This window comes from Esox lucius, unplaced genomic scaffold, assembly GCF_011004845.1.
Source record: "Esox lucius isolate fEsoLuc1 unplaced genomic scaffold, fEsoLuc1.pri scaffold_49_arrow_ctg1, whole genome shotgun sequence".
Taxonomy (NCBI): Eukaryota; Metazoa; Chordata; class Actinopteri; order Esociformes; family Esocidae; genus Esox; species Esox lucius.
In genome coordinates, this window is record NW_022995031.1 from 5001 (window position 1) to 32785 (window position 27785).

Genomic DNA, 27785 nt, shown 5'->3' on the forward strand with positions numbered 1-27785 from the left:
CCTAACCCTAACCCTAACCCTAACCCTAACCCTAACCCTAACCCTAACCCTAACCCTAACCCTAACCCTAACCCTAACCCTAACCCTAACCCTAACCCTAACCCTAACCCTAACCCTAACCCTAACCCTAACCCTAACCCTAACCCTAACCCTAACCCTAACCCTAACCCTAACCCTAACCCTAACCCTAACCCTAACCCTAACCCTAACCCTAACCCTAACCCTAACCCTAACCCTAACCCTAACCCTAACCCTAACCCTAACCCTAACCCTAACCCTAACCCTAACCCTAACCCTAACCCTAACCCTAACCCTAACCCTAACCCTAACCCTAACCCTAACCCTAACCCTAACCCTAACCCTAACCCTAACCCTAACCCTAACCCTAACCCTAACCCTAACCCTAACCCTAACCCTAACCCTAACCCTAACCCTAACCCTAACCCTAACCCTAACCCTAACCCTAACCCTAACCCTAACCCTAACCCTAACCCTAACCCTAACCCTAACCCTAACCCTAACCCTAACCCTAACCCTAACCCTAACCCTAACCCTAACCCTAACCCTAACCCTAACCCTAACCCTAACCCTAACCCTAACCCTAACCCTAACCCTAACCCTAACCCTAACCCTAACCCTAACCCTAACCCTAACCCTAACCCTAACCCTAACCCTAACCCTAACCCTAACCCTAACCCTAACCCTAACCCTAACCCTAACCCTAACCCTAACCCTAACCCTAACCCTAACCCTAACCCTAACCCTAACCCTAACCCTAACCCTAACCCTAACCCTAACCCTAACCCTAACCCTAACCCTAACCCTAACCCTAACCCTAACCCTAACCCTAACCCTAACCCTAACCCTAACCCTAACCCTAACCCTAACCCTAACCCTAACCCTAACCCTAACCCTAACCCTAACCCTAACCCTAACCCTAACCCTAACCCTAACCCTAACCCTAACCCTAACCCTAACCCTAACCCTAACCCTAACCCTAACCCTAACCCTAACCCTAACCCTAACCCTAACCCTAACCCTAACCCTAACCCTAACCCTAACCCTAACCCTAACCCTAACCCTAACCCTAACCCTAACCCTAACCCTAACCCTAACCCTAACCCTAACCCTAACCCTAACCCTAACCCTAACCCTAACCCTAACCCTAACCCTAACCCTAACCCTAACCCTAACCCTAACCCTAACCCTAACCCTAACCCTAACCCTAACCCTAACCCTAACCCTAACCCTAACCCTAACCCTAACCCTAACCCTAACCCTAACCCTAACCCTAACCCTAACCCTAACCCTAACCCTAACCCTAACCCTAACCCTAACCCTAACCCTAACCCTAACCCTAACCCTAACCCTAACCCTAACCCTAACCCTAACCCTAACCCTAACCCTAACCCTAACCCTAACCCTAACCCTAACCCTAACCCTAACCCTAACCCTAACCCTAACCCTAACCCTAACCCTAACCCTAACCCTAACCCTAACCCTAACCCTAACCCTAACCCTAACCCTAACCCTAACCCTAACCCTAACCCTAACCCTAACCCTAACCCTAACCCTAACCCTAACCCTAACCCTAACCCTAACCCTAACCCTAACCCTAACCCTAACCCTAACCCTAACCCTAACCCTAACCCTAACCCTAACCCTAACCCTAACCCTAACCCTAACCCTAACCCTAACCCTAACCCTAACCCTAACCCTAACCCTAACCCTAACCCTAACCCTAACCCTAACCCTAACCCTAACCCTAACCCTAACCCTAACCCTAACCCTAACCCTAACCCTAACCCTAACCCTAACCCTAACCCTAACCCTAACCCTAACCCTAACCCTAACCCTAACCCTAACCCTAACCCTAACCCTAACCCTAACCCTAACCCTAACCCTAACCCTAACCCTAACCCTAACCCTAACCCTAACCCTAACCCTAACCCTAACCCTAACCCTAACCCTAACCCTAACCCTAACCCTAACCCTAACCCTAACCCTAACCCTAACCCTAACCCTAACCCTAACCCTAACCCTAACCCTAACCCTAACCCTAACCCTAACCCTAACCCTAACCCTAACCCTAACCCTAACCCTAACCCTAACCCTAACCCTAACCCTAACCCTAACCCTAACCCTAACCCTAACCCTAACCCTAACCCTAACCCTAACCCTAACCCTAACCCTAACCCTAACCCTAACCCTAACCCTAACCCTAACCCTAACCCTAACCCTAACCCTAACCCTAACCCTAACCCTAACCCTAACCCTAACCCTAACCCTAACCCTAACCCTAACCCTAACCCTAACCCTAACCCTAACCCTAACCCTAACCCTAACCCTAACCCTAACCCTAACCCTAACCCTAACCCTAACCCTAACCCTAACCCTAACCCTAACCCTAACCCTAACCCTAACCCTAACCCTAACCCTAACCCTAACCCTAACCCTAACCCTAACCCTAACCCTAACCCTAACCCTAACCCTAACCCTAACCCTAACCCTAACCCTAACCCTAACCCTAACCCTAACCCTAACCCTAACCCTAACCCTAACCCTAACCCTAACCCTAACCCTAACCCTAACCCTAACCCTAACCCTAACCCTAACCCTAACCCTAACCCTAACCCTAACCCTAACCCTAACCCTAACCCTAACCCTAACCCTAACCCTAACCCTAACCCTAACCCTAACCCTAACCCTAACCCTAACCCTAACCCTAACCCTAACCCTAACCCTAACCCTAACCCTAACCCTAACCCTAACCCTAACCCTAACCCTAACCCTAACCCTAACCCTAACCCTAACCCTAACCCTAACCCTAACCCTAACCCTAACCCTAACCCTAACCCTAACCCTAACCCTAACCCTAACCCTAACCCTAACCCTAACCCTAACCCTAACCCTAACCCTAACCCTAACCCTAACCCTAACCCTAACCCTAACCCTAACTTTTCGGCCCCCCCTTCCCACCCCCTCCACCACATCCTCATAGACAAAATTCCTTTTATTCCTTTCAGTGATGGTTTTTCACCCACTCTTCCCTCTCACATACTTATTAGGGTTAGGGTTATATTTTATCACATAGGGACCAGAGGACTGGGGCAATTTCAATTGCCCAGTAAAATTCTTTACAAAACCACCGTTTACCATGATTACTTTGACACTCATTTGAATATCTGGCTTGTGATTGGCTGTCTTTCTTCTGTGATTATCTTTCGAAATAAAGATCTGAATTGCAAGGGACTGGTGTCTAATTTTACTGCTAATACTCTTTCATGAACTATGGGTTAACACTAACCCTGATTTACGAGTAACCATCTAATCTGCTTGTATGCAAACTTCCCCAGGCAAAAACCAGATCCTCCTCTAACTACATTCCCTGTCTCATCCAATCATATAACAATATAAACAATACATCAATAAAATAAATTTCCCTGACGGATTCCTAAAACATACCAAAGCGGTAGGGAGATGTGTGTTACATCCAAACAGCATCTAACCCTAACATTAAATGCATAAACCACAAATATCAGTTTACTAAATATCAGCTAACTATTGCACTATATTCCAGGTATGACGGCTGCCGCCATGGACGAGTTGGCCTCGTTCACCGCCGCATCCCCCCTACCCGCTGCTGCCAGGGAGGCGGTTGCCGGCATCCTCCACAACACGTCGCCGCCAGGGAGGTAGCGGCCTGTATCTCCCCACTCCCACCGCCGGTCAAAACACAGTGCCAGGTCTGCGGCCTGGCAACAAAAACAGAAAATATTTCATAAAAATGTTTAACAATAAATATTTTTGCTTTATAAGGTCTCGTGTGTGTTTTCAGATAATCCCAGGACATTTTCCCACTCTCCATTAATTCCTAAGCCCAATGATACGTACCATTTAGTGTTTCAGCTGACACTGCATACTTATAGTATTTGTTCTAATGGGACAATGTAATACTAACCTGGCAGCTCTCTTTTGGCTCATTTGTCATTTTCTTGGTTCACCTTTAGATATAGATGACCATACGGGGAAACAATAATCCAAATGACATAAAATTTAAGATTTGGCCAAATCCTCCACAATGTGTGTAGGGACATAAGAAACACATTTCCTCACCATACAGATTCCACTACCCATCTTCTTCACTATAATATCAATATGGTCTACCATTGGCAGTTTACAATCTACCATCATGCCCAGTAATTTTACTTTATCTACCTGTTCTATAGGTTCCCCAGACAAGTTCAAACTCATCTTTGGTATTCATGACAATTTATGACTCGATCCCAAGATAATTGATTAGGTTTTTGATACATTCAGCACCAACTTATTTTGTTAGGGTTAGGGTTAGGGTTAGGGTTAAATGGCATAAATAATGTGGTCCCAGGAAGCTCCCTTGCAGGACCCCACAGTCCAAGACCTTAGATTGAGACCAGCTGCCAGTGTAATAAACCCGTTGCGTCCTACATGTGAGATAACTCTTAATAAATTTCATGGCAGTTGGACTAAATCCATAGCATTCTAATTTACCTATTAGTAGATGTGATCTATGACATCAAATGCGACACTAAAATCAAGTAATACAGCACCAGTCAACTTTAAATTATCCATTTCCTTGAGCCAGTCATCTGTCATTACTGTAATGGCAGAACAAGTTGAATGGTTATGTCTATAAGCATGTTGGAAATCTGTATTCAAACCATTAGATTCAAAGTATTCCTTTACTTTTGAGTGAACTATTCTCTCCATCAGCTTACCAAGAACTGGGAGAATAGTAATAGGTCTAATGTTCTTCCCAGTAAGTGCTAGTCTACCATCTTTTGGTAATGGAATAATTTTACCTTCTTTCCAAATAGTGGGAAACACAAACCCCTTTCATTGTGCATTCAGCAACTTTCTTACTTCCGGCTCCTCTACACTATTAAACTGGAAAATGCAACTCTTATCTAACATCACATCATTTTTTTATGAGCTTTACATAATTATAATCGATATTGTCCATATTCTGCCTTAGTGCATGGATCTTATATATATAGAAATTATTAAAATAATTCGCTATATCAGATGGTTTGGTCAAAAACTTGCCTTCTGACTCCACAACGGAAGCCCCTCCAGATGTCCGCCTCCCCATTATTTCATTAAAGGTTTGCCAGAGCTCTTTACCATCTTGCTTTACAGCATTTATTATCTTCATGTAATATTCTTTTTTCATCGATCTATTCGGTTTAGTAACCTGATTTCTCAGTTGACGGTACATGACTCTGTCCTCCATCAATCCAGTCTTTACTAATATAGATTTAGCTTTGTCTCTTTCCTTCATGAGGCTCTTTATACTCTCTTTCAGCCATGGGGCTGATCTCCCTTTTACAATACACATCCTCATAGGGGCATGCCTATCAACAATCTTCATAAATCTTTCCATAAAGATATTTAAGCCAACCTCAGGCTCCTCAGCAGCAAACACATCAGTCCAATCAATACCACCAACATCTGCCAAAAACCCTCCGGCATAAATTTCTTAAACATCCTTTTATTTACTATATTGACCTTACATTTTGGAATTTTTGTTTTTCTGGTAATTACAATGATATTTTAGTCACTAAAACACACAGATCAAGAAATTGGTTTAGTGCAGCATTCAGGAATATTTGTATAAATATGGTCTATACAAGTGGCTGATAGTAAAGACGATGTCCAGCACTGTTAGTAAAGACTATGGTTGGTTGAGAGATCATTTGAGACAGATTAATCAGACAGCGATCAATGAAACTATGTATTGTTTCATTGGACATTGATTCGCAAACCAGTCAATGTTCATATCCCCAAGTAAAAAATATAAACCATTCACATCTGTAATTCTGTAAATTAACACACATAAATCATTCAGGTATTGCACATCAGTCCCAGGAGGTCTATAGCTGCAACCGATAAGCAACATAAGTGAGGAAGATGCACTTTTACCCATAACCATTCTAAACCATCTGAGATAACTTTCCGGCAACATTGTGCTCTGAGTTTAACTTTGATATGGTTTGGTATGGCCACCCCATGTTTATTCCTGTCCTTTCTAAAAATATTATAGCCATCAATGGAAACCTCTGTATCAAGAACAGTAGCATCCAAATGAGTCTCCGATACTGCTAAGATATTAATGGTATTTTCGGTAATCAGATAATTAAGTTCAAATACCTTATTTCTGATACTGCAGCCATTCAAAAGGGCCATAACAAGACCCTTTGAAACAGAAAGGAGATTCTTATCATCAATAGGCCTACTATCCATAATTATTATACATTTTCTTCAAAATCAGTTCAGTCTATATGAGCTCAAGTTGAGGAAACCATAATCTCTCGCTACAGCTCTTGGCTCCAACTCCTGGCTGTTGGTGCCTTTCCTATCCTTATACTTTTGGGCAGGGGAATGGACAATAAGCTTGTCATATCGGATATAAGCTATGTCACCTCGTTCTCTGGCAGCTTTCATGGCTAGAATGAGTTCCTTATGCTTTTGCCGGACGGCTTCAGTGTAGTCCTCATTCACATAGATGTTGGTGCCTTTCAGATCCTTAGTCTTTCCCTGAACAGACATTTTATCTTTGTATCTTAGGAATTTCACCATGATTTGACTAGGTCTCTTTCCAGAATATCTGCATGGAAGTCCAATGTGCACGTTCAGTCACCATATGACTACTGTCCAGGTGAAGTTTCTCATTATTCCTGACTTTGTCCTCAGTCTCCTTCCAGCTTTCATTCTGTGCCTCATGAATTCCATCCAAAACAAGGTTATTACTTCTTGTTTGACCCTCCAAGTAATCCGCTTTCTCAGTCATCTCTGCCAATTGCCCCTGCATTATTTTGGTTTCAGCACAAGCAATTGTTCTTTCTGACTCAGTTTTATCATTTTTCCTTCTGTCCTTCTGGGAGAATTGCAAGCTACTTCTCAGCTCCTGTGTCTCCTTGATCAATTTGTCAATCCGATTGTTCACAATTATTTCCACAACAGTCATAAACTTACATTCTTGCTGCTGTAGAAATTGCATGAACAGATCCCTTTGTTGACTCTTTAGATCCTTTATCTGTGAAAGAGACACCAACTCCTCTCCATTACTTTGGTTGCTGCTTTGGTCCTTCTTGGGTGGCATGGTGTGCTGAGATTACCAGAAAGTCCTCAGGCTTCAGCTGACCAAATAGGCAAAGATAGTATCCAACAAAAATCTCAAAGTATGAATACCATCCGCTATTTTTCATTAGGTATCTAATAAAATATAGTCTCTGAGTAGATGTAAAAAAAATGTAATTCTTAAATTAAAATAAAACACTTCAAATGTATATATGAGTGCCACACAATCATCAGAGGATAAGAGGTCAGAGGTGCCTCCATCAAACATATATACGATGGACATTTATACAAAAAACTATCACCCCTTGCATCACCAGACAGCATATCACTGACTTTCAACTGTGATGGAGTGCCAGTGCACAAATCAAACACAAAAAGTTTGTGGCCAATTTTGTGTACTGTTAATGAACTGCCAATACAACTACGTGCAAAACTTGTTATGCTTTGTGGATTGTGGTTTGGTCAAAACAAACCAAATATGAACACTTACATGAAACCATTTGTCGATAAATGCATAGAGTTGTACTCTAATGTTCTTATATGGCAAAGTGAAAGTGGGGAAATTGTAACAAGTAAAGTACTGCTTACTACCATGGTGGCAGATTCAGTTACTCGACCACTGATTCATAAGTTTAAACAGTTCAATGGAGAGTTAGGGTTCTTTTTGTATGCAGAAAGGAACAAGTGTGTTAAAACGCAGGGGGCGTGTAAGGGCTTATCACAATGAAAAAGCAGAGTTGAGGAATCCCTCCCAGACTGATGATCTGGTAGAAGAGGCTCTTGCTGGAAACCCCACTAAGGGAGTGAAAGGGTGTGATGGCAATTTCTAAAATCCAAATAGTTCTATGAAAATGGTAGGCAAGACAGGAGAAATCAATTGCGCAATAAACGGTTTTAATCTTGCTTGCAAGGAGAAAGTATACAGGTTACAAAGTAACGGTGGATAGTTTCTAAATAAAAACATCATTTTGACAGTATTTATTACATAGGAAGAAGGGGTGTGGTAAGATGCTGCCATCTGTTTCATGTCAATCAAACACCTTTCCCTTTGTTCTATCACACACGTCAAATGCTATCTTCCCCCACCTTATCCTTCCTGCAATAATGTTTACCCAAAGGGGCCAACTGACCTTACTGCCCCCTTGCTGTATCTTCTCCTATCCTGTCCTAAAACCCATTGATCTGCATCTGGACAGACAATAGATGCCCCCTATGCAAATACCAGGTCCCACACATTCCTGTACCTATCTTAACAGTGGGACTCAGTCCTTTATACAATCAAATACATTGTATAAGAAATTTCCACAACAGAGTTCACAGTCTTCCTGAGCACCCTGAACAGCCACAACCCCTCCATCAAAGTCAAATCCACTAGCAGTGATACTGCTGTAGATTTTTTAGATACAACAGTATACAAGGGCCCCAAATTCAATGAAACTGGCAAATTGGACATTAAAGTATATTTTAAAGAGACAGACACTCATGCCCTACTATTTAGATCAAGCTTCCACCCTCAACATACCTATGCAGGTTTACTGAAATCTCAACTACTGAGATTCCATAGGATATGTACGAGGAGGGAAGACTTTGAATTGGCTACCAAAATTCTCTTTTCGGCACTAAAAGAAAGGGGATATACCCACACCATGTTTAGGAAAGCTCTCAAATCTTATTTAGACCCTAAACCTCAAAATTTAGACACTCTACTGCCAGTCATTGCCACCTATTCGCCTCACACGGTGCGGCTGCTCAGGGTGCTCAGGAACAACTTTACAAACTTTAATCGGGAATCACTGTTGCTCCCTGACCACAGTCTGATCACGGCCTTCAGGAGGAATAAAAACCTACAGGACACACTTTTAAGAGCCAAAATTAGGCCCCTGTCGGCTCCCAAAAGGTCCAACAACAAGGGCAATTTCTATAAATACAGAACATGGGTCACTAACACCTCCACAGGAGAGGTCTTCAAAACACAGGGGGACACCAGTGCTCTCACCAAAAATTGTATTTACCTTATTAGATGCAAACATTGCAAGCTACAGTATGTGGGAGAGACAGGCAATAGCCTACTCACCAGATTCACACAACACAGGTATAATGTTACCAGGGGAAAGAGCACTGGTGTCCCTCTTAACCAACACTTCATGACACAGGGCTGGGACTGCCTGGAGGCTGTGGTCCTCGAGGCCAACCCCAGGTGGTCCACACCCCAGAGAAGAAGAGCTGAGAGGATCTGGATCACCAGACTCAGCACCACACAACCATTGGGCCTGAATGAGAGGTGAGGGCCCGGGGACTTCCTGCAGGACTGAGTTAATGCATTGGTGGACGCTGCCTTCGGCAGCGCCCCCCCACCTTACCTTCTCCTAACCCTAACTCGAAATCAGGGGCGACGGAGGTCGAATAGCAGGGACCTACCGTCGGATAAGCCCATTAGTACGGACCCCGAATTCACTGCCAAGACCCGGGGTATATTAAGATTGATTAAGGCTACCCACCATTTGGGAAATGTTATGTCGGAACAGCCTCCAATTTCAATAGCTAACATAGCTAATCATTTAATTACGGCTATTAAACCTGCTGCCCCTACGGCGACTACATTGTCCCTCATAGAGGGGAATGCTAGATATTGGACACAGAATACAATGATCATACTCAGGGATCATTACCAAGATGACATTCAAAATGCTGTCCAGATCCCAATACAATTAGAAGCCTGGGACTGGAGACAGAACTTTGATATTGCTTCTGCATGGGCTAAGAGCCAATTTGGACGCAGGTTGAGGGAGGACACTTTGGAGAAAGTACAAACTCAATTACGTGAGAGACTAATTGCCCCCTCCAGAACACAGCGGGTCTCTGAATCCAGAATTGAGGAACAAAGACCGGTAATGTCTACACAAACACTGCCAGAGGGGGATTTTCCATCTCCTTTACCGGAGAGGAGGAGTAAGCTACTGACAGTCACAGCAGAGGTGCACCCTCCTCCTCCTTCCTTGAACCTGAGGGAACTCTCCGAACCACTCCTGGCCCCTGCAACGGTTGCCAGGCCCAGGATGATGGACTGTGGCACAATGACCGCCCCCACTAGTGACTGGTCGCCGGAGAGACTGCAGGGACCTGGGAGAGTGGAGGGAGCTTGCTCCCCTCCGTTCCCCTTCCCCTCCCCTGGTTCTCCTGTTCCCCCCTTTGTCTCCCTCCCCATTCTATATTCTCCTACTATCCCTCTGACACAGGCACCCAAACCGCAGAGGAAGGTTCGGAGGCTGGAGTCGCCCACCTCGGTGATTCACAACGCTCCCTTGACCGGTGGTGCTGATACTCCAACTCGGGCGGCTGCAGAGTGGCAGTCCTGTGATGATGAGTCGGAGGATGAAACGACACGACGGGCAGGGCCTTTTGTCCCTCCTACTACTGGAGCCCGTGTGAATCAGGGGACCTCCTCGTCGTCAGATTCCTCTTCAGAGGAGGACCAACCGCTGGAGGACAAGGACTCAGACAGCCCCATTCCACCGACCCCTCCGCCGATGGAACCGGCGGCCCAGGGCACTCCTGCTCTCAACAAACCAACGGGTTTCTTCCCCTTTATCTTTACAAAAACCTTTTAGACATATGACTACATTAAATAAAATGAGGGATTGGAAGATCTCCTACAAATGCAAATTGGTAGTGCTTGGAGACTCCAATCTGGCCAGAATACCACCCTTTGCACAGAAAGATCTACAGATTGATTGCTACCCAGGGGCAACTTTTAGAAATGCCGAGGCCATTTTGGCCGGCTCTAGGGCCTCTCCCATAGTGCATACCTTAGTTTTGGCCTTGGGGATAAACAATAGGGCCCAGAGTCCTGACAAAACTTCCATTAAACAACTGCAAGGGGCAATCAGAATGGCCAAGTACACCTGTCCGGAAGCACAGGTGGTGGTCCCACTCATTAACTTTTCTAAAGCGTTGCCGCTCACTGAGAGGGAGAATCTGTCTAAACTGAACAATTACATTGCCAGACAACAATGTTTTCTCCCCAAACTGTCAGGTGATCTGTTTGAGACGGAGAGGGACAACATCCATTGGACTCAAAACACAGCCCGGCGCATGCTGGACCATTGGCTGACCTGTTTAAACAAGTTATCCCCGTGAATCCTGTTCTGGGTACGGGGGATAAGACTGTGGTTAACTTGTCTAAACACTTTACTCCTACAGGGGCACAGCTGACATTGTTACACAAGGGTTTAACTTTCATTCCAGCAGTGGATGGTGTTGAAGTATAACACTTCCCCGAGTTGGTTTGTTGGAAAGGAGAATAAAACACAGGGAGTCAGGGCAATTACCGTAGTTATACGTCCATTTATTACAGAAGCTTCTGGAGACACGTGTCGCCGCACAATGTCTAAGGATCAACATTCAAAACATCATTTTTATACTTCTACTACGCCCAAAAGATAGAGGCGTTAACTTACAAAGTGTGTGCCATTGGCCCAATCCCAGTTTTATTCCTTATAGGATAACTGCAAGTATCCCCTTGCCCCCCTTTCTGGCTTCTGTCTTGTCTGTCCGACTATGTGTGTGTGTCTCTGACCTGTGACCTGTTTCTCACAAAACAGACATACTAAATCTTTCTCTCCCCGGCAACTGCTTAAACAGGGTTTCCTATTCTCCTACTTGCTCCTTCAGTTTCGGTTCATATTACAGACATTTAATATTTTGTTTCATTGGTTACAACAGCTTATAACAGTTCACTAACTTATATAATCAATACATCTACATTGGTTACAACAGCTTATAACAGTTCACTAACTTATACAATCACTACATCTACAATGGTCACAATAACCCTAGGGTCAGAGGTCAAATTAGACATGACCTGCAACAGTACCATAGACGGATCAAGTTGGCGGTATACTTTGAAGACCAGCCTGATTCTAAACCTTTACCCTTTACACATAGGTCTACCTGGGTCCCTCCTGCTGATAAACTACCATCCAGTGTATTACGTTTGATCAAGGATGACATTGATTATTTTCAATCTGATTTTACTATTGGTAGAACGGATTCAAATCTAAACCATTTAGAGATTAAGGCACACAAAACACTGCTTTCTGATAACACCATTGTAATTAAGCCTGCTGACAAGGGCAGTGCTATAGTCATTATGGACAGGGCTCAGTACCTTTGGGAAGGATATAGACAACTGAATGATGCCACATATTACAGCAAATTGGACAAACCCATTTACAGGGACACCATTCCTATGGTTGATGAAATTCTTGATTCCCTTAAGGCCAAGAAATTTATCAACCACAAACAAAAGACATATTTGCAAGGTGACTCTGACCCCAGAGCCAGGTTGTTCTACATGTTACCCAAGATACACAAGGCCAGGTCATCCTGGAACAGAGATGGGGAAATTCCACCAGGTAGACCTATAGTGTCTGACTGCAATAGTGAAACCTATTTTACGGCTGAATACATTGATTCATTCCTTAATCCTCTTTCAATTGGTCATCCCAGCTATGTCAAAGACACATACCACTTTATTGATATAGTCAAAAACCTTACTATCCCGGTAAATTCTTTTCTATTCACCATGGATGTAGAAAGTCTCTACACAAACATTGACATTAAGGAGGGCATCCAATCAATTAAAAATGTTTTTATGAAACATCCAAACAGTAAAAGGCCTGATAAGGAATTACTTCAATTATTAGACATAAATTTATCTAGGAATGATTTTGAATTCGATAATAAATTCTATTTACAGATTAAAGGGACGGCCATGGGGAAGAAATTTGCCCCGGCCTATGCAAACATTTTTATGGCAGAGTGGGAGGCCTCTGCCTTAGCTACCTGTCCCAAACAACCTCTACAATACTATAGGTTCTTAGACGACATATGGGGGATCTGGACCTATTCGAGGGAGGACTTTGAGGAATTTATTAATACTTTAAACAATCACAATAAGTCTATTAAGGTCAAATCTACTTGGAGTGAGTCTTCAGTAGATTTTCTGGACACTACCACTTACAAAGGCCCTACATTCACTGATTCAGGTAAATTGGACATTAAAGTCTTCTTCAAAGAAACAGATACACATGCCCTGTTATTCCGGTCTAGTTTCCATCCGCAACATACGTATGCAGGACTCTTAAAGTCACAGCTACTCCGGTTCCATAGGATCTGTACAAGGTTTGAGGACTTTAAGTGGGCCACCCAAATATTGTTCTCTGCTTTGTCCACTAGAGGCTACACTAGGACTATGTTTAGAAAGGCACTTAAATCTTTTAAACAAACTAAACCACAAGTATTAGATTCCATTTTACCGGTCATTACTACTTATTCACCCTACACAGTAAAACTTATGAGGGTGATTAAGTCACACTTTAATTCCTTTACAGAAAAATCCAACCACTTACCTGATCATAGGTTGATTGCAGCATACAGGCGCAACAAAAACCTACAAGACTCATTGGTAAAGGCCAAGCTGAAACCTTTGTCTCCCCCCAAACAGGCTGGCAAAGGGGAATTCTTTAAGTATTCATTTTGGGCCACTAACCGCCATAGTGGGGAGGTTTTCAGGACACAGGCTAACACCAATGTACACACCAAAAACTGTGTGTATTTGATCAAGTGCAAACACTGCACTTTACAATATGTGGGGGAAACTGGTAACACTTTGTTGACTAGGTTTACCCAACACAGGTACACCATTACTAAGAGAAGGGGCACTGGTACTCCCCTAGTACGACATTTTGGTACACAGGGCTGGTCCAATCTAGAGGCCACTGTCTTAGAGGCTAATTTAAGGTGGTCCAGGGCCCAGAGAAGGAGGGCTGAAAGGCTCTGGATTCACAGGCTTAGCACTACTCAACCGTTGGGTTTGAACGAGGGGTGAGGGTCCTGGAGTTGACCGCGGGTGCGTAGTTTATGCACTGGTGCCTCGGCACCCACTCTATCTGTTTCCTAACCCTGTCCCGCCGCATTGCCGTCGCCCTGCAGCACGAGGAGCGCCGCTGCCAGTACCTGACCAGGGAGGCCAAGCTGATGCTGGCAGTACAGGACGAGGTCACCACCATGACTGAAAGTGAGACAAAAACGTCTTCCTTTACAACTGACCACTGCTTAAGTCTAATAGCAGTTTAGACCCGTAACGCCTATCGTGCAGTAACATTCCCACCGTGAAGTACAAGGAGTTTCTGTTATTCTGACCCAAAGTAGAGCACGAGGGTTTGTGTCGAGTGTGCACTTCCTGGCTTTACGATGTCATTGCGTGGTCGGCGGCTGGATGTGACTGGATATTCTTTCTTTTTTGTTTTTAGCTGACGGCAGCCCTCAGTCTCCTTTCAGACAGATCCTCCCTAAGTGCAAACTGGCCAGGGACCTGAAAGAGGCGTATGACAGGTTTGTAAAAAACACTTGATGTGATGTTTAATGAGGCGATCGTACTCCCCATGCACTGACAGTCTGTGCTGTGTCTAGTCTTTGCACGACAGGGGTGGTGCGCCTCCATATTAACAACTGGCTTGAGGTGAGCTTCTGTTTGCCTCACAAGATCCACCGGGTAGGGGGCAACCACGTACCCCCAGAAGCCCTGGAGCGCAGCCTCAAGGCCATAAGGTGTGTACGTGTGGATTTGAGTCCATTTTTTTTAACATTATTGAACTGTATGTCACGTGTGGGCTACAAGTGGTTAATTACACCACAACCTTTTAGGCTGTAGTTGTCAGCAATGCCCATGCTCCAGGAAAACCACAAAAACAATCGTCATGTGGGTTGGTGCACCATGGGCATATTTGGTCAACTAGACGGAACGTACGTTGTGGTTTCGTCTCCCGTTTTGTTAATCCTCGTGCATTGGTAGATTTTTTTTAACATGTTTATGATTTGCTAGAAAATTTATTTGCCGTTGAGCTGTTAGTTCCTAGCAGGCAACAGGGAATGAAAAGTGAAATAAACAATATTGAAGTCACAGCCTTAAGGGTTAATGTAGGCAATTGGTAGGGTTGTTCTCTAAGCTCCACCCAGGAGGTTGCTTAAGAGTTTCTAATTAAATTGTACTCGATATCGGTGTTAAATATTGGCCATTGGTCAGCATGGTCTAAAAAGAAATCGTTATCAACCTTAAAAACATCTGAATCAGTCATTGTCTGGTCTGTACATTTGCATGATTAGATCTGTACTATGGAAGGTTTTAGTTGCAGTAGTAATATAACTAGGCCAAGTACATTCAACTAATGAGTTAGAATAAGGTCCTGTGCCACCCTGCTGCTTTCTGCTTTTCTCTTGTAGGCCACAGTGCCCCCTAATGGCATCCTTTATTTAGTCACTTTCACATTCTCCCGTTTTTTGTTGTTTGTTGTTGTAATACAGGGCACCACTGTAAATGAGACCTCGGTCTCAGCTGGCTTCCCCTGTATTAATAAATCATAAACAAAAGTCAGGACAGCATCTTTCTAATCTCAAAATATGATTACTTGTAACTACTTGAGAATTGCCCTTTGTAAAACATGCATTGAAACATAAATAAGTTGTAATTACAGCTATATATTTTCCAATAAATTAAAGTTTTTTGCCTCCTAAGAAACATGAGTAGAATGACTAATAATAAACCTGCCTGATGGACAAGATACCGTGGCAAGAAAAAGTGAACGCATTGGAATTTTGGAATTAATACTATTCATATGATCATACTATTTGATCTGATCTTTATCTAAGTAACAACAATAGACAAACACATTCTGATTAAATGGAGGCAAATCAAGTTTATTTGTATTGCACACTTCATATACAGGGGCAATGCAAAGTGCTGCACATTAGAAAAAATGAATATCAGGCATGCTAGAAATATCAATTTAGCAGAAAAGACAATGCATGCAAATAAAAAATTCACATTTAAGATTATTAAAAGATTAATAAAAGGCAGAAGAAAATAAAAGTTTTGAGCCTAGATTAAAAAGTGGTCAGTGTTGGAGCAAGTCTATGACTTTCTGGCAGTTGGTTTTCCGACTCTGCTCAGCATAATGAATGACATCTGCCTCACCTGCCTTTGTTCTTACTCTGGGTATGGCTAGCAGACCAGACCCTGATGACCTGAGGGGACTAGAGTGTTGACACCAAGATATGTCTGTGATGCCACGGCATTAATGGTCTTGTCCCCCAGGCCGTATCATGCTCTGCTGCTGCTGGACAGTGAGAAGGCTCTGCTGGCCCAACTGCCTCTGGACTGCTCTCCTGCTCTTGTGCGCCTTATCAAGACCTGTTCGGCAGTCAAGAACCTGCAGCAGCTGGCACAGGATACAGACCTGGGCCTGTTACAGGTTGGTGGGAGCACCTTGTCAGTGAACTCTAGTTGACGTGAGCCCACTTTTTCCACAGGGGACTGTAATTTATTTTAAGATGTGCTTTCTATCGGATCGCTGAATGTGTTGCCTGTACACTTATTGTCAATACGAGGAATTGCAAGTAATCATAAATCGTCCTCAGTGTCCCACTGTAATATTGGAGTCATATATTGGCTGGTCTTATATCGCCATCTACTGGAATATATTAGGAAGCTTCCCCTTTAGTCATATTTCCATACAGGCTTGCTTTGTCAAATGTCCAATAACGCATTTTCACAGTTCAGTTTCTGTTCTTTGTGTGTGTGCAGATCTTCCAGATTGCTGCTCACTTGGTGTACTGGGGCAAAGCTATCATAGTGTATCCCCTGTGTGAGAACAATGTGTACATGCTGTCCCCTCATGCTAACATCAGCTTGTAAGTATCCATATGAATTTAATAATTAATTTCACATATTTTCCTTACATTATCAGAATTATTTTTGAGTATAAATATATAGAAATCAAACTTTTGTATGAAAGAGGGGAGGCTTGTGGTATGTACTTGATTCATTATTGAGTTGTGGTGTTTACCTATCGTTTGCGCCGCTAACAAGCTAGCGCGAGTAGCTTTCTAGTTAGCCAGCTACTATAGGTTACCTATGGCTTTAACTAACCACCGCAATGCACAAACAGGTTTGTCAGTCAGGGATCAGATCATTCAAGGAATTTATAGATTAATTCCATCAAAATGGGACAGCATATCTGATGGTGGTAAGAATAGATGTTAGAATAACCTGTTAGTAAGTAGCTTGCTAGTTAGCCAGCTCCTATAGGTTACCTATGGCTTCCGCTAACCCGTTAGCAAGTAGGCCGCGCTAGCCAGCTGGCTACTAAAGACATGAGTGCTACTTGTTTTATTGTCTTAGGTAACGCTGCGAGTACACCTCCGGGGGTAGAAATTAAGAGACCACTGAACCCTTGATCTGTTTATTTCCCCGTGAGCAGAGTAGGGCCGAGCCAGGGATGCCTGACTGCCTGCATAGAGAAACCAGAGCCAGGGCTAACCCTATCATCCAGTACCCAGGTGAGAATTGTGCTACATAAATATACTGTGTAGCCTGTATAGAGAACCAGGGCATGATCCTCCCTCCTGTTGTGTGTGTGTGTGTGTGTGTGTGTGTGTGTGTGTGTGTGTGTGTGTGTAAGTGTGTTTGCTGTGAAAATTGTGAATCCAACAACACCAGGCCCGTGCTAATCGCACCTGTAGTTCCTAAAATGGTCCAAGTTGAAGCACAGCCCATCACAAGCCAGATATTCAAATGAGAGTCAAACTCCATCCATCCATCCATCTTCTTCCGCTTATCCGGGGCCGGGTCGCGGGGGCAGCAGTCTAAGCAGGGATGCCCAGACTTCCCTCTCCCCAGACACTTCCTCTAGCTCTTCCGGGGGGACACCGAGGCGTTCCCAGGCCAGCCGGGAGACATAGTCCCTCCAGCGTGTCCTAGGTCTTCCCCGGGGTCTCCTCCCGGTGGGACGGGACCGGAACACCTTCCCAGGAAGGCGTTCCGGAGGCATCCGAAAAAGATGCCCAAGCCACCTCAGCTGACCCCTCTCGATGTGGAGGAGCAGCGGCTCTACTCTGAGCTCCTCCCGGGTGACCGAGCTTCTCACCCTATCTCTAAGGGATCGCCCAGCCACCCTGCGGAGAAAACTCATTTCGGCCGCCTGTATCCGGGATCTTGTCCTTTCGGTCATGACCCAAAGCTCATGACCATAGGTGAGAGTAGGAACGTAGATTGACTGGTAAATCGAGAGCTTCGCCTTGCGGCTCAGCTCTTTCTTCACCACGACAGACCGATACATCGACTGCATTACTGCAGAAGCTGCACCGATCCGTCTGTCAATCTCCCGTTCCATCCTTCCCTCACTCGTGAACAAGACCCCTAGATACTTAAACTCCTCCACTTGAGGCAGGCACTCTCCACCAACCTGAAGTGGGCAAGCCACCCTTTTCCGACTGAGGACCATGGCCTCGGATTTGGAGGTACTGATTTTCATCCCCACCGCTTCACACTCGGCTGCAAACCGTCCCAGTGCATGCTGAAGGTCCTGGTTAGAAGGGGCCAACACGACAACATCATCTGCAAAGAGCAGAGACGAAATCGTGTGGTCCCCAAACCTGACACCCTCCGGCCCCTGGCTGCGCCTAGAAATTCTGTCCATAAAAATTACAAACAGAACCGGTGACAAAGGGCAGCCCTGCCGGAGTCCAACATGCACTGGGAACAAGTCTGACTTACTGCCGGCAATGCGGACCAAGCTCCTGCTTCGGTTGTATAGGGACCTGACAGCCCTTAGCAAAGGACCCAGGACCCCATATTCCCCAAGCACCCTCCACAAGATGCCGCGAGGGACACAGTCGAATGCCTTCTCCAAATCCACAAAACACATGTGGATTGGTTGGGCAAACTCCCTTGAACCCTCCAACACCCCGTAGAGGGTATAGAGCTGGTCCAGTGTTCCACGGCCCGGACGAAAACCACACTGTTCCTCCTGAATCCGAGGTTCTACTATCGGCCGTATTCTCCTCTCCAGAACCCTGGCATAGACTTTCCCGGGCAGGCTGAGAAGTGTGATCCCCCTATAGTTGGAACACACCCTCCGGTCCCCCTTCTTAAAAAGAGGGACCACCACCCCGGTCTGCCATCCCAGAGGCACTGTCCCCGACCGCCACGCGATGTTGCACAGGCGTGTCAACCAAGACAGCCCCACAACATCCAGAGACTTGAGGTACTCAGGGCGGATCTCATCCACCCCCGGTGCCTTGCCACCGAGGAGTTTCTTGACCACCTCTGTGACTTCAGCCCGGGTGATGGACGAGTCCACCACTGAGCCCTCATCCTCTGCTTCCTCAATGGAAGACATGTCAGCGGGATTGAGGAGATCCTCGAAGTACTCCTTCCACCGCCCGACGACATCCTCAGTTGAGGTCAACAGCTGCCCACCTCTACTGTAAACAGCGTTGGTAGGGCACTGTTTCCCTCTCCTGAGGCGCCGGATGGTTTGCCAGAATCTCTTCGAGGCCAGCCGATAGTCCTTCTCCATGGCCTCACCGAACTCCTCCCAGGCCCGAGTTTTTGCCTCCACAACCACCCGGGCTGCAGCCCGCTTGGCCTGTCGGTACCCGTCAGCTGCCTCAGGAGTCCCACAAGCCAACCAGGCCTGATAGGACTCCTTCTTCAGCTTGACGGCATCCCTTACTTCCGGTGTCCACCACCGGGTTCGGGGATTGCCGCCTCGACAGGCACCGGAGACCTTACGGCCACAGCTCCGAGCGGCCGCTTCCACAATGGCGGTGGAGAACATGGTCCACTCGGACTCAATATCTCCAACCTCCCTCGGGATCCAGTTGAAGCTCTGCCGGAGGTGGGAGTTAAAGATCTCTCTGACAGGAGACTCGGCCAGACGTTCCCAGCAGACCCTTACAGTACGCTTGGGCCTGCCGAGTCTGTCCAGCTTCCTCCCCCGCCATCGGATCCAACTCACCACCAGGTGGTGATCAGTTGACAGCTCCGCCCCTCTCTTCACCCGAGTGTCCAAGACATACGGCCGCAGGTCAGATGAGACGACAACAAAGTCGATCATCGACCTGCGGCCTAGGGTGTCCTGGTGCCACGTGCACTGATGGACACCCTTATGCTTGAACATGGTGTTCGTTATGGACAAACTGTGACTAGCACAGAAGTCCAATAACTGAACACCACTCGGGTTCAGATCAGGGAGGCCGTTCCTCCCAATCACGCCCCTCCAGGTGTCACTGTCGTTGCCCACGTGGGCGTTGAAGTCCCCCAGTAGAACAATAGAGTCCCCAGTCGGAGCACTTTCCAGCACCCCTCCCAGAGACTCCAAGAAGGTCGGGTACTCTGCACTGCCGTTCGGCCCGTAGGCACAAACAACAGTGAGAGACCTATCCCCGACCCGTAGGCGCAGGGAAACGACCCTCTCGTTCACCGGGGTAAACTCCAACACATGGCGGCAGAGCTGGGGAGCTATGAGCAAACCCACACCAGCCCGCCGCCTCTCACCATGGGCAACTCCAGAGTGGTGAAGAGTCCATCCTCTCTCAAGGAGTGTGGTTCCAGAGCCCAAGCCGTGCGTAGAGGTGATCCCGACTACCTCTAATCGGAACCTCTCAACCTCACGCACTAACTCAGGCTCCTTCCCCGCCAGCGAGGTGACATTCCACGTCCCTAGAGCCAGTTTCTGTGTCCAGAGATCGGGTTGTCTAGGCCCCTGCCTTCGACTGCCGCCCGATCCTCTTTGCACCGGCCCCTTATGGTCCCTCCTGTGGGTGGTGAGCCCACGGGAGGGCGGCCCCACGTCACCCGTTCGGGCTGAGCCCGGCCGGGCCCCATGGGGGAAGGCCCGGCCACCAGGCGCTCGCATTCGAGCCCCAACCCCCGGCCTGGCTCCGGGGTGGGGCCCCGGCTGCGCCATACCGGGCGACGTCACGGTACTCAAAATTGTATTCTTCATTAAGGGGTTTTGAACCGCTCTTAGTCTGACCCGTCGCCTAAGACCTGTTTGCCTTGGGAGACCCTACCAGGGGCATATAGCCCCAGACAACATAGCTCCTAGGGTCACTCGGGTACTCAAACCCCTCCACCACGTTAAGGTGGCAGTTCAAGAGTCAAACTCTTGAGGGTCAAAGTCGTTTTCATGCTTATACCTAACCCTAACCCATTTCACAGGTGAAGCTTTTGGAATATATAGGTGTGTGCGTGTGTATGTGTGACATGTGTCTTTGTCTTGATTGCAGGATGCTACAGAATGCCTTGGGCCCAGGCAGGGGAATCAGCCTTCAACCTGGCCCCACAACACCTTCCCTCTCTCAAACATGTCAGGAGATTGAGTGATGCTGTGAGGCATGAAGCACATTCTGAGTATGTTTGTGTGTTCAGTGTCATGTTTAGTTTGGACCACTGCAAAACAGAATGTTTACCTAAGTTGTGTTCAATGTTGAGTGTTTATTTCTGTGCTCTACTGTAATTTTGTGTGGCAAGAGACAAGTTGTCCAGCTGTTGTACACTTCAAAACCTAGGTCATGGTTTATGAGCTGCATTCACAGACCCTGTAAATATATCAGACATGGAGTCATTTGTAATTTGTTTTATTTTGTTGCTATTGTTTTTTAAGATTACAAGGTTGGCATCTCATTTAGTTACAATCAATTATTCAAAGAAAATGTACCACTAAGCTTAACAGGTACTGCACATTTGATTGTAATAACTTGCAGGTATTACACTAGACAAAAATAATATTCTGTGTTGTATTTCAGACTGTCAGCTTGCGGTCCTTTTGTTGTTGTTAATGTGAAATCTATGACATTGGAAATAAAACCAAACAGGGTGAATACTGCAAGGCAGGTATTGTAAATACTGACTTTTGTTTTTGTACTTTTGTTTAAAATAAAGTGTACATTTCACATAAAAATTTTTAAAAAAAGGAAAATTCACAATAAATCCCTCTCACAGCCAGCAGAGGGCGAGCATTCAAGGTGAGCACGGAAGCCTAACTGATGAAGAGGATAACTATACAAATCATACGAAATCTCCTTTGATATATTCATTAGATCGCCTATTCCATATGGGCACAATGCTATTGATTTTTTAAACAAATCTCTTCGTGGCTTTTCTATAGCATTCGCGTGAATAAGATATATATTCTGTAGGAACCTTTGATTCCGGTTATTCTGTTGACGGGGACCCGGTTTCCTGTACAACAGAATGTCTTTCTCTTTCAGGTAACCTTCCGTACAATACACCTGCTTAAAACACCTGTTTCGTAATCGTGTATCCTTTTATAACCCAGCGAAAGAGGGGAGGCTTGTGGTATGTACTTGATTCATTATTGAGTTGTGGTGTTTACCTATCGTTTGCGCCGCTAACAAGCTAGCGCGAGTAGCTTTCTAGTTAGCCAGCTACTATAGGTTACCTATGGCTTTAACTAACCACCGCAATGCACGAACAGGTTTGTCAGTCAGGGATCAGATCATTCAAGGAATTTATAGATTAATTCCATCAAAATGGGACAGCATCTCTGATGGTGGTAAGAATAGATGTTAGAATAACCTGTTAGTAAGTAGCTTGCTAGTTAGCCAGCTCCTATAGGTTACCTATGGCTTCCGCTAACCCGTTAGCAAGTAGGCCGCGCTAGCCAGCTGGCTACTAAAGACGTGAGTGCTACTTGTTTTATTGTCTTAGGTAACGCTGCGAGTACACCTCCGGGGGTAAAAATTAAGAGACCACTGAACCCTTGATCTGTTTATTTCCCCGTGAGCAGAGTAGGGCCGAGCCAGGGATGCCTGCCTGCCTGCATAGAGAAACCAGCCCATCACAAGCCAGATATTCAAATGAGAGTTGAGGGTCAAAGTCGTTTTTATGCTTATACCTAACCCTAACCCATTTCACAGGTGAAGCTTTTGGAATATATAGGTGTGTGCGTGTGTATGTGTGACATGCCCTGGGCCCAGGCAGGGGACTCAGCCTTCAACCTGGCCCCACTAACTTGTGATATAATAAATATATTTGAACAGTAAAAAAATAAAAGAATGTAATCGTCTTCCAACTTCACTTGCAGATCCAGTGAATCATGTGATCCCAACTTCTGTGGGGTCATCGGGGAGGATCAGTAACGGACCTCCACAAACTTGCTCCCCCCTACCTCTCGGTTCTTCTTCAACACTACCAACCTTCACGCTCACTCCGCTCTTGTACAGCAGGCCACCTCATCATCCCCAGATCCAAGCTACGGAGCTTTGGTGACAGGGCATTCTCCAGGGTTGCTCCCCGGCTCTGGAACTCACTGCCACAATCCATCCTTGACTCTGACTCTCTTAACACCTTCCGCCTCCGCCTTAAGCCATTTCTGTTTAAACAAGCCTTCCCATAGCCCCTTTGTTGTTGTATATTTTATTTCTCAGTGTTCTTTGTTTTGCTTGTTTTTGTAAAGCGTCTTTGGTTCATTGAAAAGCGCTATATAAATCCCATGTATTATTATTATTATTATTATTAAACTATTGCACTATATTCAAGGTAAAACGGCTGCCGCCATGGAGGAGTTGGCCTCGTTCACCGCCGCATCCCTTCATCACCCGCTGCTGCCAGGGACGCGGTGGCCGGCTGGCTACTAAAGACGTGAGGGCTACTTGTTTTATTTTCGTAGGTAACGCTGCGAGTACAGCTCCGGGGGGAAAGAATTAAAATACCACTGAACCATTGATCTGTTCTTTCCCCGTGAGCAGAGTAGGGCCGAGCCAGGGATGCATGCCTGCCTGCCTGCCTGCCTAGAGAAACTAGAGCCAGGGCTAACCCTATCATCCAGAGAAGCTGGCGGGAGCCCCGGGGAGAGTTCTCTTTTCTTTGTGAAGGGCAGGTCTCCAAGGTGAACAGCCTCTGGCATGTTAGAACAATGTAGGTAGGCACAATGGAGCATCTGAGAAAGCTACAAAGGAAGTACCCTACACCACCCTCTCAGCACAGCTACACAGGACCCATGTCTATAAATTCCACAACTACAGTATCATCTGAGGAAGCTACAAAGGAAGTACCCTACACCACCGTCTCAGCACAACAACACAGGAAGTACCCTACACCACCCTCTCAGCACAGCTACACAGGAAGTACCCTACACCACCTAGTAGCAAATATTCAAAGGAGAACTTTGAAGGCCGAAGTGGAAAAGGGTTCAGGAAGTACCCTACACCACCCTCTCAGCACAGCTACACAGGAAGTACCCTACACCACCTAGTAGCAAATATTCAAAGGAGAACTTTGAAGGCCGAAGTGGAGAAGGGTTCAGGAAGTACCCTACACCACCCTCTCAGCACAGCTACACAGGACCCATGTCTATAAATTCCACAACTACAGTATCATCTGAGGAAGCTACAAAGGAAGTACCCTACACCACCGTCTCAGCACAACAACACAGGAAGTACCCTACACCACCCTCTCAGCACAGCTACACAGGAAGTACCCTACACCACCTAGTAGCAAATATTCAAAGGATAACTTTGAAGGCCGAAGTGGAGAAGGGTTCAGGAAGTACCCTACACCACCCTCTCAGCACAATTCCATAACTACAATGAAGCATGGAGAGTGAGTGGTTACAAGACGAGCAAGGACTTCAACAAATTCTACAGCGTTTGAAAGAGTCTCAGACTCCCGATACGTCCACTCAAAGATCCGTCCAGCAAAAGAGCATTCTGTTTGAGGGTGGATTCAGTGTGACTGGTTCTCCAGGATGCACGCCAACCTGAGCCAGCCGGTCCAGTTCAACCCCATGAGGGTGGCTCCCATCGGGGGGCAGGGCGGCCTGCACCAAGGTGGAGGGCAGAATGAAATGATGACCTCCCTCCACAACGGACTGCCTCAGATGATGGGCTACCAGGGCCTGCAGAGCCCAGGACAAATATACACATCCAAATGTTCCTGTTGCATGGACACTGTGAAACATATCTGAAGAACAATCTCTTATTGTCTTTCATTTCATGCAGTTACCATGGAAGGACACTAGAGGGGCACCTTTACCTAAAAGCCTGTCAGGAGATATTGTCACCTGAACTGGGGGGATGTATTTCTTCCCTTTGACCTTCATTGACAGCACTACCTATAATAAAATAAAGATGGTCTTGTGGTGAAGGAATCTATGGCCTCAGTGTTCTCCAATTCTAATGGAGGCCTTCAGAACACCCAAAAGTGAGAATATTATCCTGGGGCAGGAGACCAGAATTTACATGACAGATGGATTTTGAACATTGTTCTACCTCTAATCAATTAACCATGTATCATACAGACTTGTGGAGTGGCTCATTTGAAGTGGAAGCCCCTCTGCATTGCACACAAAAAAGGATGGTTTTGCTGTGCCACTCCCAACTGAGTCTGTGTCCTCGTTTGCCTTGGTTACTCCTCTAAATCAGAATTCCTGAAATTGTGAGATCTGCAGAAAATCCACTCATAAGTATCAATATTTGGTTTGACTCGAATTCTCACATAATGGGTTGGGGGAAGGGGTTAAGGGAATAGTAGGGAAGAGGATTGTTAGACTCATTCTGATAAAAAAAACTGTACAATATGTAATCCAGGTAAAAAATAACTGAAACTATGTCCAGGTACGTCTTTGCTCTCTTCTAGTCATGAAATAAAATAAATAAAAACCAGTAGCAATGATTTAATATACAAAATTAACAGTTCAGTCTTTTCTTTAGTTTGTAAAGTTGTTGCGAATGTGCCTAGTCATCCAACAACTTCATTTTAACATAATTTGCCATGCTTCTCTTACTACGTATTCCCAACTGAGTAATTCGAAATGTCAATGTAGACTCTATGACATGTAGAAACGACTGTACAATATGTAATCCAGGTAAAAAATAACTGAAACTATGTCCAGGTACGTCTTTGCTCTCTTCTAGTCATGAAATAAAATAAATAAAAACCAGTAGCAATGATTTAATATACAAAATTATGAGAATTGTTCAGCCTCCAGAAAAAGGCTTTCCTGCTGAAAGGGTGGAGGGTGTCTACAGAAACAACATTGATCAGGTAGTATGGTTTCTGGACTATAAACACAAAAATCACTATAAGATTTATAATCTTTGCATTGAGCAACATTATGACACAACCAAATTCATCTGCCGAGTTGCACAGTATCCGTTTGAGGATCACAATCCCCCCCCAGTTTGAGCTGATCAAACCGTTCTGTGAAGATCTCGATCAGTGGGTAAGTGAAGACGACAATCATGTAGCGGCGATTCACTGCAATCTGGAAAGGGTCGCACGGGCGTCATGATCTTTGCTTACCTATTACACCAGGGCAAGCTCCTCAAAGCACAAGAAGCTATTGACATCTACTGCGCAGTTAGGACCAGAGACAAGAAGGGAGTAATAATCCCCAGTCATCCCTGGACCAGAGGAGCATTTTGAGAAGGTTGAGAACGGCACGTTACCCAATGAGCCGGAAGGAATCCAAACGGCAGCAGTAACGGGAGACAAAGACAGGGACTACCTGATCCTCGCACTCACCAAGAATGATCTGGACTAGGCAAACAAAGATAAAGCAAACAGATATTTCTCCCCCAATTTCAAGGTGAAGCTGTATTTCACAAAGACTGTGGAAGACCCCTCCAACTCTGAGGCCAGCACCTCCACCTCAGTAACGCCAGATGTTAGTGACAATGAGCCGGACCATTATCGATATTCTGACACCACGGACTCTGGACTTACAGAATAAAGAGCTTTTGGTTGCAGAGCTCTGGCATAAGTATTTTCAGAGATAAAAGCAAAACGAACGGTGGCCATTTTGTGCAGGTTCAGAGAAAAATCCATATGGCACCTATTGATTATAAACATCTATAATAGGCCAAAAACAACAAAAATGGGCTTAAATCAAAGATCTGGACTTACAGAATAAGGAGGTGTTGGTTGCAGAGCTCTGGCAGGAGTATTTTCTGAGATAAAAGGGTGGAAATATTTTTCTAATTCAGATAATACTGCCTTTCATTATTTTTTTTCATAAATTGATTAAAATTAATAAACATGGCCCATAGGTATCATAAAAGCTATATATTGTGGCTGCAACCCTTGTAAATCTAATTGTGCCTTCAATTGTTTGTGGACATAATGATTTAATGTTTTTTTTTAGTGCAGCACATGACACATTATTAATAGAGACCCTATGGCAGTCCAGACATTTGGCAATATTGTTTAAATATATTAAACGACATGCGATTACAGTGAGTAGAGCATTTCCTATTAGCTAAGGGTGTCCACTACCCTGCAGACTGAGAAATGTTTCTCATAGGAAGAGCAGCAGGCCGGCATGGAACGTTTATTAAGCATTTCTTTGCAGGGGTGGTCCAGAGAAAAAAACGAGATAAGCGATTAATATATGAAAAAGCTAGATAAACATGTCGTTCTTTGGATTAACGCATAGGGTGGGACCACAGCTGTTGAATGTAATGAAGAAATCCTGCGAAAAAAGCAAACAACCCAGATTTTATTGAGGTAATCAGTTTTGTACATTTTGTTTAACTGCACCACATGTGTCCCGGAGTGAGACCCGAAAAATGAGAAATGTAATAAATCATAGAAATATTATCCGATTTGAAAAATTATTTCACACTGTGGTTTGTCCATGTCATTAATTGTGCAAAGTATTTAATGATATAAAGCATATAGAAAACTGTGGACACTGCTGTGGGACTCATGATTTTTTGCCAACTCACAGTTTTTGACCTCTGAAAACGTAATAACGCGGCCGAACGGCGTCGTATCGGAAAACCGATGACAACGTTGT

General features: G+C 45.3%; 2 protein-coding genes across 6 annotated transcripts in view; both read left to right on the forward strand.

The window, feature by feature from the left end:
- The first annotated feature begins 9612 nt into the window (after positions 1-9612).
- On the forward strand, positions 9613-11262 carry LOC105010160 (proline-rich protein 36-like). The gene is made up of 2 exons (XM_034291306.1): positions 9613-10692; positions 11153-11262. The coding sequence occupies exons 1-2, from the start codon at positions 9633-9635 to the stop codon at positions 11254-11256; spliced, it is 1164 nt and encodes a 387-aa protein (XP_034147197.1). The 5' UTR covers positions 9613-9632; the 3' UTR covers positions 11257-11262.
- Positions 11263-13930: 2668 nt separating this feature from the next.
- Positions 13931-27785, forward strand: part of LOC114837653 (GATOR complex protein NPRL3-like) — a 38133-nt gene continuing 24278 nt past the window's right edge. For 2 of the 5 annotated variants that reach the window (XM_034291301.1, XM_034291305.1), the window contains exons 1-8: positions 13931-14197; positions 14433-14514; positions 14593-14730; positions 16274-16430; positions 16763-16869; positions 17439-17517; positions 21253-22236; positions 23528-23629. In XM_034291301.1, the coding sequence (XP_034147192.1) occupies positions 14041-14197; positions 14433-14514; positions 14593-14730; positions 16274-16430; positions 16763-16869; positions 17439-17517; positions 21253-21345 (813 nt within the window). In that variant the 5' untranslated portion in view covers positions 13931-14040 and the 3' untranslated portion in view covers positions 21346-22236; positions 23528-23629. Of the gene's footprint in view, positions 14198-14432; positions 14515-14592; positions 14731-16273; positions 16431-16762; positions 16870-17438; positions 17518-21252; positions 22286-23527; positions 27548-27785 lie in introns of those variants that run through there. The other 3 variants (XM_034291303.1, XM_034291302.1, XM_034291304.1) reach the window with 3 other exon arrangements.